Consider the following 13,740-nt stretch of genomic DNA (forward strand, 5'->3'; position numbering starts at 1 on the left):
CTAGATTATTATTTGCTAATACTTGAATACTTCTCTTGGATAAAGTAATTGTACTTCTGGATGAGATGTATGAATGACGTATTTTGCGGCCGGCCCGATTCTGGGTTGTAGGCCATTGGCTGTGTTCTTGTACTTTGTGCAATAAAAGTCTTTAATCAAAAAAAAAAAAAAAAGCAGCACCATCTTTGGTGACCATTTAAAAGACTTCCATCCCTCAATGTGCAAGAACCACAGTGAGGAAGAGGGATAAAATGGCAGAGGCTGCCTAGAGATCACCACACGCGGTACAAAAGGGGGTGGTAATGGACGGAGCATCTGAACCAATCAAACACTCACACCCAGTCAAGAGAGCTTGTACTAAACACAGTGATCCTCTTCATGTTCCTGTGCTCATCCACCGCTGCTCCTGAGTCGGATGATGATAGTCCAGCTCAAACCGGTTGCAGGAGCCATTTGCTCCTGCTCTGGCACAAAACTGGACAAAGGACATGGGTGTAGCCACCCCTCTGTCCTGACACTCCAATAGGTAGTTCCCCAGAGTTTGTCCCATCCCTTCCTTGGGTATAAAGTAGGAACCCTTGGCTACAGGACTTTAGATTTATCTGGACATAACTCTGCTATAGAAACCAAGTATTTCGACTATCTACACTGCGTTGGATGACTGAAGAATCTCCCTTGGAGTAAAGGAGTTACTCCCCTGCTGAGCAGTTACCAAAGACGCATCTGAACGGTTTGCAACTCTGAAGCTCCTGAGGACTTCGAAGACTTTTGCAACACAGGAGGTGGGTTTCCAAGTGTCCCAGAGGTCGACTAGTGTGCTCAGCAAACCTGAGACCCTTATCCCTCGTGGGGACCATGCAACTTGGGAAACATCCTTTACAACGCAACTTTTACCACGCAGTGCCTTTACGACGCAACTTTTACAACGCAAACCATTACAACGCATTGCGCTGGGGGGCACTCTAGGTTAGGGAATACGTTTAATTTACTATCCAACACCTTCCCTAGTGTCCACGGGGACTGGAGTTGGAATAGTAAATTAAACTATTCACTATCCAGCACCCCGAAGCGCTATGCGTTGTAAAGGTTTGCGTTGTAAAAACCGCGTTGTAAAGGCATGCGTGGTAAAAGCATGCGTTGTAATGTCATATATCCATGCAACTTGAACCCCTGTGCACCGTGTCCATTTGCAAAAGCATCTGCTTTCTGGCAACCCCTGAAGCTGTGCTTTGGGCTACTTGTAGTCCAGTCCCTGAGCAGTGATTCCACTGAAGATTACCGGCCTACACTCTACGAGTGTTCTGTGGGCTAGTATTTTGTGATTCCTCTCAAGGTCCCTTCGCGATCCCTGGTCTGTTGTGAAGGCAACTTTAACTTTCAGTGGGCTCCAAATGTGCCCTGACTGTCCATCCCTTGGGGAGTCCCCAAGTCATTGCTGGTCATCAACGAAGCATCTTTTCTCTGACCGCATAGGTTGCAGTTGCCAAGGCTTGTTGGTGTTCAATCCGGACACTGACCCCCCAGCACTTGACATCCTTCGTGGGACAGCTCGCCTGCGGACTTTGGTCGTCCTCGACGTCTCCTGGTCCCCGTGGCTGCAGAGTGAAGCTTCACCTCTGCTCACCTGAAGCACCCGACATCGGTGGGCATTCGTCTACCGAGCCTCTAGTCACTGGCAAGTGACTCAGACTCTGTCCCCTCTGCTTTGATCCAGGCTTAAATCACACGGGACACTTTTCCTCTTCATGGCAGCAGCACTTTGCAGCATCACGCCATTGAAAACGACAAAGATTCCCGACACCATTTGACACCTAAGCACCCGGCTTCCCTGGGTTAGGTAACACGAGTCCCCCGGTGTTCACATGGGTGCTGGCCTTAGAACCTTCGAAGTTTAAAAGGGTTTGCTCAAAGTTCTCTCCTAAGTGTCCTTAAACTTTAAAATTCGGACCGCAACTTTCCCATAGCGTTATACAGAGCTCGCAGATGTGTTCTCACACTACACGCGTCCCCCGTGGGTCCCCTGTGTCACCACCTTGGGTGGTTAATTGGGGTCCCAGTGATTTCACGTGCTCTAGGCACTGTGTCTAGTCAAGCTGTGGTTGTTATACCACTTTCTTAGTATATGGTTTGGTCTCCCCCTGGGGCCCACTGTGTATTGTGCTATTTACTGTTGTTCTAGTGATGTAATATTGTGTGCTTTGTTCTCTAATCTCATAAAGAGGTTAGTAGAGAGTGTTTAGTAATAAATACATATATTTTATATATTCCTTGTGTGGTTCTCCTTTCATTTGGTCATACAGGAGGTTATAGACTGGTAAAACAGGCTGCTTTACATTCCTTCGAGACAGCTACAACTAGGATAGCTTTCTTTAAGGGTTGTCTTTAACCTGATCATCAATAAGGGTTGTTTGGAATGGTACAAGGTGCCCACTATAACTAGTGGTCAGCATATACCAGGCCAGCTTCTCACAGTGGGCATAACTGTGTCCCAAAGTTCCTAATTCAGCCATCACCAAGATGGCAGACTTAATTTTCATGTCCACATCAGATAGCACACCTTAGGTGTGGAACTAGCCTGAGAGTGATCATGCCTCTCTGACTACTAATTTTCCCACCTGTCTGGGTGCCAAATAGGCCCTGGTTAGAGGGAAACCAGATGTTCATACCAAAGGCAGTGGGTTCTTTGAAACTCCCTGCCTTGGAATGCTAATTTACGGGTCATCCTGCTGGAGGGAATGTAAAACATCCTCTGCCAGAGCAGGCTTTGTTCCTGACATCCTGAGAGTGTGGGCTGTCACCCTTAGGGGTCAAAAACTCATTTGTGGTGGCAGGTTGGTCAGAATCTGTCTGCCTGCACACTAGTAGTTGGTAGGTTTTCAGGGGGCATCTCTAAGATGCCCTTGGGTGCATGTATAAATAAATCCATCACTGGAATCAGCGGGGGTTTAATAATACAAGATGTTTGATACCAAACATTTTGGTTTCAGTGAAGCTATCATGTAGCCAGGGAACTCGTTTTTACTAGTGTCCAGCACATGTACACTATACTTAAAATAGCTTCCCTGGTCACTAGTAATCTCTAAAAATTGACTTAGACATCAAAGGGGCATATCTGCTCCTGCAGCTGTCCCCACACAAGTAGTATAGAGCACCCTGTCTTAGGGCTGTAAAGCCTGCTTTAGGGGTGGCTTACCTATGCTGCAGGCAGGGATGTGTGCCAGTACCTGTTTTCACTTTTGTCTGCGCCAAGATGTGCAGCCCGCCTTGGCAGGCTGCATGAGTTAGGTGAGGGGTTCCTTAGGGTGGCACAATACATGCTGCAGCCCTTAGGGGCCCTCTATAGACTTACAGGGGTGCCAAAGATATTGTCGATTGGGGAACCATTGTACAGTTTTAGGGAATGAGATCTTACACTGGGTAGCTAGATAGCAGGAACCCAGTGCACTTTGTAAGCTGGCATCAACCTAAGATTAGTGTTTTTTTAACTGTGCATATGCTTCCAATCAGGGCAGGTTACCACTTCATGGACTTTCTACTATTTTCAAGGCTTCCTTGAAAAATTGGGGATAGTCGCATCGACCAATAAAGATATGTAAATTATTTTTCAACGAAATTTGAAGCTGGTAAGTAATGTGGTAAGGCAGAAGCTCACTGGCATAATGAGATGCATGTTCCTCTGAGCACACTTTTCTTCTCTGTAGTCTCTGGATGGGATCACCAAGGACCAGGGAATGCAGATTGTTATATCCACAGACTAAACAAAAACAGCCTGAAGGAGCAATGCCATTTATTTCAGAAACACACACTGTCCTTCATAGAGCGCCATTCCCCCTTCACATTGTCCCTATCGCCCGCAGTTGGGTGACGTGCCACGTGGCTCACCCTATGCACATATCATGGGTGGAAAATAATACCCCGGTTATGGGGACCGAGCACATTTTCATGGGAAGAGCCACTCTTCTCAGTGGTTTTAAGTAAAACAAGAATTGACAAAGCCAATATTCTAGCCTTAATGTGCCGACACGTGAAAACGCAGGCACTCACAAATGCTTGGAACATACATTCCTTATACAAATGTTTATCATCACATTAAATCCACCACTCTTGGCTTTTCCAGTGCTGGGAAAAAGTAACAAAAAATAATTGCTCTGTGTCTAGAACATATACTGGAAATAATTGAATGTGACAAGCAGTATGTTGATTGAGCACACTGTCCAGAATTAAAGGAGTCCCTCATGCATTCCAATGGAGCATTTAGACTGCAGAATGATGTACCAGACAGCCAATAGCATGAAATGAGTAATACTCCTCTGGTTGGATCCAAAGTGCACTCTGGGGAATATTTCTAGCCCCTTATGCCGTCGGTGTGGCACGTTTTGTGACGCACCTGTGGCGCAGTGTGGTGCTCCTTATTTACAAGAACACGTATAGCCACCCTTTTGTGTCCTTTTACATACGTCCCCCTTTAACGCAGCACTTTTTAGGGAATTGGTGTTCAATAGGCGTTGCTCTGGGTGTTCCCAAGCAAAACTCATGGATTCAGTTGCATTCCCAGATTTACACGTTTCGTAAACCTGGAAATGTGTCAGAATTCTACGTCTCCCCAGGGGAGGGGTGAGGAGGTGCAACGAGGGGAAATACTTGTATTACTCCTCTTTCTAATCCTCTTTCTATGCGTGCTGCATTTTGCAGCACGCATAGAAAGAGGAAAGCACCTCTTGTGATTGTTTTTGTGCAGGAAGGTGTCCCTTCCTGCACAAAAACAATAATTCCTGCAATGCAGTCACCCTTGCACCTGGGTGCCGGAGTGCCTGTGTTGGCGCATGGCATCCAATTGTACACCAGCGCAGGGGAGAACTCAGGGATATGTCATATTGTTGTAAATACGACGTATCCCTTTGCTTCGGAAGTAACGCAGCGCAGCACAGCCAAATGGTTTGCGGCACCATGCTGCGTTACTTCCTTGTAAATACGGCCCTCTATATATATATATGTTAAAGAATTGGTAAAATAGTATTGCAAACAACTAGTCTTCCAAGCAAGGCATGAAAAAGCAGAGCTCTGCTACTTAGAATTAAGTGCCACCATAAGTCTCCCAGTAGCCAATATCCACAACAAACAGATCGTTGTGCTTTTCTGGTAATGTCACCAACAAAAAAATAATTGAGCACTAACACTATGCTCATAGGTTTCAGAGCATGCAATAGGACAAAAACACAAGAGAAGACAAAGACGAACAGGAACCGAACAGATATGCGAGGGCTTTCATCCCCACAGTCCATTCCCATAACCATTTCGACTGAAAGCTCTTTGTGGTGAGTTTAGACTGAAAAATGTATTGTAGGACTTCTTAACGAACGTTCTTACCACAACAGGCCGTAAATCAAGGCCTGGAAGCGTTTTGACTTTAGGAGGCATTTGTGGCCCACCACCACTTTGAAGTATTTTGCACGTAGCTGCATCCTGTATTTATTTATGAAATGCTTTAACGCAGTAGTCATATGCAGTAAAGAACATACGGTTCATCTCGGCATTCTGTGGTTTTATCCATCCTTTGACTTATTGCAAAATCTCAAGTCCATAACCAGTTAACCTGTTACCTAGAAATAATAGTCAAGAGAATCAAACCCACAAATGTAGCGAAAAGGATGTGTAGAACCTAGAATGTGTAAATCCGCTGAACTATGTAAACATGCATCACCTCAAGAGCCTTAATTTGAGGTGGGGCCCGGTGTAGAATTTTTAATTAGGATCTTACTGGAGACCTTGTCTCATGGTAGATCATGAGTAAGTCACAACTTCTCAAATGTTGACTCAAACTTGTTTGACACACTCTTACATTAAAGTAATGCTGAGAGGTTAGAAGAGGACCCTGTAATCACTGGATCATAGGTGAACAACCAGGTTCTGGACTTAAGTGGCTGCTCACACTTGGTACAACAGCGTAGTGCAAGTTGTGGTTAATGCCTTAAAGGACAAATGAGGTCTCACCTGACAAGCGAATGCACCCAAAGTGTCGCTCAAGTACCTTAGGCAGATAATTAAGATTTATTACATCTATAAAGGAGTCTATTAATGAGTCTTAGGGCACCTGTAAGGGCAGCCGTGCAGGTAGGAGCGGTGGGACGGTGGGGCCCGGTGGGGGGAAGGATGGGTGATTTTGACGGACGGTCGAAATCCCCGCCCCCACCACCCCAATACGGCCCCACTGCTCTTAATTGCACGGAACACGGCTGGGTAAGGATACGGAACAGTAAGGATTTTTTAGGTTGAAGGAAGGGCGGAGGTAAAGCAAGTAAGGGGTTTATAGTGTTCGGGGACAGGTAGAGGTAAAGGAGCTACAACCAATGATATAGGAGCTCTCAAAAAGCAGGTCTTTAGTAGTGTTAGAAAGTTGAATACATGAGTCCATGTAGGTTTTATTGTGGATTAATGTTTTCAACAGCAAGCTGATAGTGTGATTTTATTTCAAGCACAAGCACTGGATAACAGCAACATCCAACAGCCAACACGTGGTTCGTCCTATAGACTTTTCTCAAGGCATAAGGAGTAATTCTTTTAATCAATGGAAGATGAAAGAAGGATTTTGCCCACGTGTTTCCATCTTTCTCTTTCTCCTTTTTCCCTTTCCTGCCCATTACTGTCTTACTGTCTGTCAGTGTCTGATGATGAATAATAAATTCCCGTCTCTAAAAATGAGGGCCAGCGCTCACCACCTCCAACTAGCCTTTAAACAGTTTACACTGTCCTTGGGTGTCATTTCTTGAAGTTTGGACTCTGTAGCCAACATCTCACTACAACGCATGGGCCGCAACGGGTGCAAGGAAATGTTTTGTCTTGCATGTTGTTAGGGACCATTTCCTTTGCTTTAATGAAAGTCCAAAAATCTTTTTCATAAAGAACAACCATGGGCAGATAGATACTCACTTCAGCCTCATTGTTAATTGCCCTTTAAGTGGTACCTCAGTTGGAATAACATTACTTTCCATCATCAGATAATCATTGCCTAATTTGTTTAAAAAAATGCAGGTGACCAAAGTTATTCTTAGAAGTATGCTGCTGATGCTGTCAAATACTGGGGTTGTCGAATAAAACGGCAGCCTAGTCATACCTACGCCTCATGCCTTTATTTACCTCCAGTTCCTTTCTCTTTATCTAGCCACTGGAGGTTTTTCCATATTTAATTTCTCTCTTTGTCCCTGTTTTCCTCTTTTTATTATTCCTTCTTTCCTATTTTTCTGTCTCTCTTGTTTTGAGTAAAAGTCTGATGATTAGAAACAGTTCCCTGTCATTAATAATGAGTACCGGTGCCCACCACCTGCAACAGAGTACTGAAACAGACCTGCCAATTCACTCGGTGCCACTGTGTGACTCACGATATCGTTTCCCATCATATGGTCACCTGGCGAGGAGCCGATATCGCACGGTGGCAGGGAAAACAAGCTTAAAACCACTATAAATAGAGTGTTTCCAGCTCGTATTATGGGGCTTTGAACTGCCGGAGTCCATTAAGGGTTGTTTTTGGAGGCGGGCTTGGGGGCAAAAGTCCTTCTTAGGTACTTCTTGGCATGAGCCCCCACCCCCTCCAAGGGCCCGCCCCTAATCACACAGTGAGGTTTTTGTTCAAGTTGTCAGGTATGCTGAAGTTAATTGTCATCTCTTATTGTCAAGTTCTTATGTATGATTCGCATGCACGAGCGATGCAGAATTTTGGTATGAAGAATGACATAATCACTTTGATCTTTTTGAAAATCTGGTATTGGTTTCATTTTTGTTTTTGTTTTCCTGTTGCGTATTCTAGATTGGCGAGCACAGAAATCATTTGATGGAAAATGATGTCCTTGCCCTTGATTCCGTTCATGCTGCTGATGCTGCTGCACATCCCAAATTCTGCCAAAGCCCAGGTTAATCCAGGTGAGAGGTTCATCGTTGGCCTGAGCCTAGTGGGAGGGAATGTAGAATTGGTGCAGAGTTCACAGTTAAGAAGGCCTATGCTAGCAGGTGGTTCCAACCTGCACCCGCTACGTGTGAGCTTCATTAGTTTCATCCTTAACTCCACGGGCCTGAGTCACAAAAGGTAACTTACACCTTTGAGTAATTTATATTTTTGAGTAAGTATACTACTTTTTGTTATTCACAAACTCTGAGTGTAAATTTACTACCAAGGTGTAAGTTACATGTTCACCCTCTGAGTAAAGCAATTGGCTTACTCTTGTGCGAGTAGGTGACTTCCCTCGCTAAATCCGCCCCTGTCCCTCCGTAAAACTCTTGAACTCCTTCCTAATCTCATTCCGTTTTATAGTTTGTCCCTTTTCCCATCCACTTCCTCCATTCCCAACCTTGTTTACTATTAAAATGTATACATAAGTATAGGCAGTGCAGAGGCTTAAAACTCTGCACGTAGTTTGTGAATTCCCATTTGTAGTGCAGTATGTAGTACTACAAATTGTAATATAAAGTGCTGTTTGTTAATGAGTAACTCAATTCCTTCCAGCTTCTCTCCCTGCTCTTCACACTGCAAACCCTCTCATGGCCATTTACAGAAAGACAGTGTGGTGCCGCAGGTAACCATACGTGGCTCAAGAGTCTTTTTTTTAAAGATCATGTTGACGTCATAGATGGCATTTTAGAACGCCCCCATGAATCTGTGCAGTGGGGCACTATCATTTAAAATCGAGAGTGTCCTGTTCATTCAGCAGCAGGGTCTACTTATATACAGTGCTTAAATTGTAAAAAATAATATGTTCCAGGGCCCTCGTCTGTCCATTACAGCTTGCATCAGCCATTGCCGCTGCCAGTGACAGTACCAATTCAACTACAAAGCATCACATTCCTACAAGTGTGAACATTCAGACTATCACAGGTCCACAAAGCTATACAAATGACTTGGAAGGCAGGTGTTAGTAATGTTTAATGTATATTCATTTAATAAAGAACTTTTGTTGTGCACTTCAAACAACGTCACCATGTGGCAGACGGTCATAAGTTCCTGTGTTGACAATTAAGTGCGGGTGCGGAGCACCAGAAGCCACCGGCTCAAATTAGGCACTGCTTATATAAATTCCAAGTCTTCCTTAGGTATCTAGTGATGCCTAACCACAATCATCACACACCTCCTCTCTTCCTCTCCTCCAACAGGACTTAACAAACCCACATCTACACCTAATGCTTGTTGTGAAAGTGGTCCTGTGGGAGGAAGTGGTGTTTGCTCAGAGGTGTGGCACTGATTTCAATGTACTGTTGGCCTAATGAGGGCTGGTGCTATCCTTCGGAGTGTGACTCTGTTTCAGACCCTACCAATAACTCTTAGTTTCAAGGTCCAGGCTCTCTTTATTCATAGAAGCAATCATTCATTTTGAGTTCTGACTTGATAGCACGGTTATGTATGAGACCTATTGTTTCCAGTTTTTTAAAATATGCTTGGAGTATTCCTCTCTTACCGGCTGTTTGGTGTATCATTTGTATTCCTTGAGGTGCTTGATTTGCAAAGCATATAAGACCGTTTTCCATCTTAAAAGTACCATTGCATTCTTTAGCTCACAGATGCGCTGTATGGAGAAAGCAATCATTTTTTGCCTGTTTTTACTGTTTCTAGTCAGGACTTAAAATGCAAGCCAGACCTGTTGACTTTGCCAGTGTTTGCAGTAAATTGTTGTCAGTGCTGCCAGTGCAATCCAAAAGTGAACACTTTTCCCCTAAGCTTAGCTTTGTTGACATTATTACACCTATAATACAGATAGCTGTGTCTCACCAAATGCATCTAAGGACTTTTGCTTGCCAGCTTGTACCCCATGCTGCATATAATGCTGCCGGTAGCAGAATACCCCTTTCAATACTAGTTGTTCTCTGAACCTCTGTGCCTACCACTTCCGAAGGGATGTATGTCGTTACTACGCATGCTTTTATAACGCATGCCTTTACCAAGCAACTTTTACAACGCAAGTAGTTACAACGACTTGCGTTGGGGTGCGCTGGATAGTGAATAGTTTAATTTACTATTCCAACTCCAGTCCCCGTGGATAGTAGGGAAGGTTTTGGATAGTAAATTAAACTATTCCCTATCCTACAGCGCCCCCCAGCGCAAGTCGTTGTAACGACTTGCGTTGTAAAAGTTGCGTGGTAAAGGTAGTGCGTGGTAAAAGTTGCGTTGTAAACACTGTTTACCCTTCCGAAGGCACGCCTATGGTAGGCTGTGTTGCTTCTTCTGTAAAGAAAGTATAGGGGGACCCCTTGGGAACAAATTGGGACCAGGGGAAATGACAGAGAAACGTGTTACAATGTCCCTACGTTAGAGAATGATCAAAAGGTGGGGTACCTGCTGAGTAGGCCACCCACTAAGCAAATTCCTTTACTGGACACAACCACTAGAGCTCAGTTGTAAATAGGTAAGTTCTGGTGTTATGAGAACTTACCTATTTACAACTGAGCTCTAGTGGTTGTGTCCAGTAAAGGAATTTGCTTAGTGTGTGTTGCTTCTTCTGCCATGTTGATAGCAGATGACCCCCAGTCACCAGAGACAGTGTGCCAGTCATGCGCTTGCTGTTGACACTTCCTTGCAGTCTGGTACACAAGTCGAATTTGCTCGATTGATGGCACAAAGTGTGTTGCCAAGATTACGAGTAGGCAACTAAATTCCAATACTTGTAAAGAAATCAAGATTAAGAATTGGATATTAACCTGGGTAATAATGCGCTGCATATCCCGAGACATATGGAACTTCTGTTAAGGACGCACTAATTCCAAACGTAAGCATTTGTTTTTAAGACAAAAACTCAGAATTTGAGGTAATTACCATGCCTGTAAATATTTTACCCAAATCAACTCCCTGCTGAAGAGCCTCCAGCTCCCAGGTAGATAACAGGGAGTAACTTCTTCCTTCATCTCTTTCTTTTCTGGTTTTGAGGAACAAACATAATTTGCTTGGAATCCCATTGCTTGGTTGCTGCTGGCTTTTCTATCTTTGGTTAATTGGTGTAATGGATCCCTACATGTCTAAAGATGGCTTAGGCTGCAGTATGATGGAGCCATGGATGGCATCTCCCATCTACACTTCCATTGCTGCAGCTCCTAAAGAGTTTCCCATATGTACTCTTTGTATGTCAGCTTCACCAAGATCCACCTGTCACATGAGTAATCTCCCTCCAGCATTTAGGCTTAGTGAAACATCCGAATCAGTGGGTGATGGACTAAATCTCTTCACTGCCCATAGTGCAGCTTGAGAGGGGAAATATATGGGAAGAAAGAGGCTACCTCTAATTCATGTAAGGGAACCTGGGTACGTGCAAATATAATGAAACAATGACTTGCTCACTTTAGTGGGTAACGCAACTAAACTTTCCATCTCTAAAATACTCAGGTTATCCAAGTATAGTTTTCTGCAGACTTCAGATTTAACTGTGCATTTGCAGACATCAAGACTTGGGATACTTCTGTGTCTTGTCATGCTTCTGCATGAGGTCTGCAGATGCTCAGTTTCCATTTACCTGTGCTGTGAAATACTCAGTTGAGGGAATCATGGTTTTTGTGCATTAGAGTGGAAAGGCCACTAAAGACATCTTCCCTTGGTAAGTTCTTTATTGTAGGTTTGATGCTAGAATATTGTGGATTTAATATCGTCCTGCAAACATATTGTATCCTCAATACCAGAGCAGTTGGTGGGTCTGAGGTGGCTTTTACCATTCCTGTAGTTCCGCATTGGGCCGGGTAAATCAAGGAGAGCTATATTTTATTGCACACCACCATCATATATAGGCTGGAGATCACGTCTCGCATCCGCACTTTCCTTATGGGTCTACACAGTGGAAAAGTCCCATGTGTTCTGCAGACAGTGCTGGCCTGCAAGCGCCATGCAGTCTATAAATATTCGCCAATAAATAAACTACGTACAGGGTCTGGTTGAGATCAAATTATAAAAGGCAGGTGGCGACGGAGAGGGCTTGGCGCATGTAACTGGGACAGTATCAAACAGAAAGCTGTACTTGTTGGTTCATAGGTATTTCAGATTTCATTACACATATTCACAGTTTGAGTTCCATGTTGATAAAGTATTTTATCCAGAACCCCTGATAAATGAAGATAACCAGATACTGGACCTACGTACAAGACTGCGCAAGTTACAAACACACACGCAGCCTAACAGTAGGCACACAAAAGCGCAGCCTTCTTCTCACACAATAGCCAACACACCTTCAGAAGAGCAGTAACATGCACCGTCAGGCTTGAACTGCAATATGAGACACAAAGGAAGCCCACGGTAGTATGAAGAACAAGCATTTTCAGTACAACAGATCTCGACTCGCAATCGCGAGATTTTCAGCTATTGCCATTGTTTTATTTATTTGTTTTTCAAGGCAATCCATACATAAAAGGCATTGTCATATCTAATGCTAAGAGCTCAAACTCTCGCAAATGCGAGACCACTTTAATGGTGGCTGAGCCCCTTTCTTTAGATGCTCCTCGCCGTATTCAGGTTAGAGTGATCAGCGTCTAAAGAAAGGGGTGTGGCCAACATTAAAGTGTAAGCGCGTATCGGGCACTTATACAGAATGTGTAAAAATAAATAAATAAAGAAAGCTTTTGTAGCGCAGCCGCTAAAGTGAAAGGGGTCGCGCTGGAAATTAAAGAAATAAATAAGCACAACCGCTAAAGTGAAAGCGGATTGTACCGTAAATGAAAGAATTAAATAAGCGCGGCCGCTATAGTTAATTCAGACCACACTAGAAATAAAAAAATACATGACTAATAACAATATAAAAGGTGGCGGCGGCGTGCTGCGACGTCGTGGATGGAATCGAGAAGATCATTAAAGAAAATAGTGCTCACCGACTAGATAAAGCAGAACGTGTAACAACACAAGTAAAATGTCCAGTCGTTATGGGAAGTTACACATGCGGACAAGGGGGCACCAAGGAGGGACTACTAAGCCTATTCAAGAATGAAAAGCAACAATTTCGAAAGGACAGCAACAGGAGCCAATTGAAAAGATGGGTGGGAAATGGGCAGAGCTTTTGTGCCATAGCTCAATACAGCATGCCTCACATAGCAGCACATGCGCTGCCCAGGCTCGACCTAAAAAGGGGGTTCTCTAAGGAGTGGCAGGACAGATGGAGCATCTGCTAACCAGCCTGGCATCCAGCCCTGAGGTGACACACACTATTTGCTTGTAGGCGTGTATATAATTCCCTCCACCCCTGCAACCTCAGATCCTTCTGGAGACAGTCATATGCACTTATTACACACACTGAGTACAATATGGCGCTGGGAGGGATAAATTTTTCTGGGCTGCTTTTAGCTCCGACTTCTCCACTGCGCTTGGTAATGGCCCTCGCCCTGTGATAAAGCGGCACCTGTCTGTCTTCTGGTGAACCAGCATTTACAGAATGTCAATCTAATGCCCTGCCAACTTCCAGTTTAAAAGAAAGTCCTGAACCTAAAAACTGCTTCGGATCAAATGCTGACTGAAAGAAAACCCCACATATAAACATAATCAGAGCAAGCAGCATGTTTTCATATAGAAACAATCACACTGGAGACAATCACTGTTATTAAAAATGCCAAAATGTCCAAATTACTGAAAAGATCATTTTCAAAGCTCTGGATCCAGTCAGCACTTTTGTCCTTCAAGTGTGTGACTCACTTTAACATCAATCCTTTCCAAACACACAACAAAGTCAGCTCCTCTGAAGGTATTTCCTTTTCTTCTGTGAACAGTTAAAAGCTGGATAAAGGGTGAAGAGCGTT

General features: G+C 44.0%; 1 protein-coding gene across 2 annotated transcripts in view; it reads left to right on the forward strand.

Moving 5' to 3' along the window:
* Positions 1-13,740, forward strand: part of DDR2 (discoidin domain receptor tyrosine kinase 2) — a 795,992-nt gene that overhangs the window by 198,894 nt on the left and 583,358 nt on the right. For both annotated transcript variants that reach the window (XM_078687193.1, XM_078687208.1), the window contains exon 2: positions 7,802-7,914. In XM_078687193.1, the coding sequence (XP_078543319.1) occupies positions 7,833-7,914 (82 nt within the window). In that variant the 5' untranslated portion in view covers positions 7,802-7,832. The remainder of the gene's footprint in view (positions 1-7,801; positions 7,915-13,740) is intronic.

This window comes from Lissotriton helveticus, chromosome 1_1 (assembly GCF_964261635.1).
Source record: "Lissotriton helveticus chromosome 1_1, aLisHel1.1, whole genome shotgun sequence".
Lineage (NCBI taxonomy): Eukaryota > Metazoa > Chordata > Amphibia > Caudata > Salamandridae > Lissotriton > Lissotriton helveticus.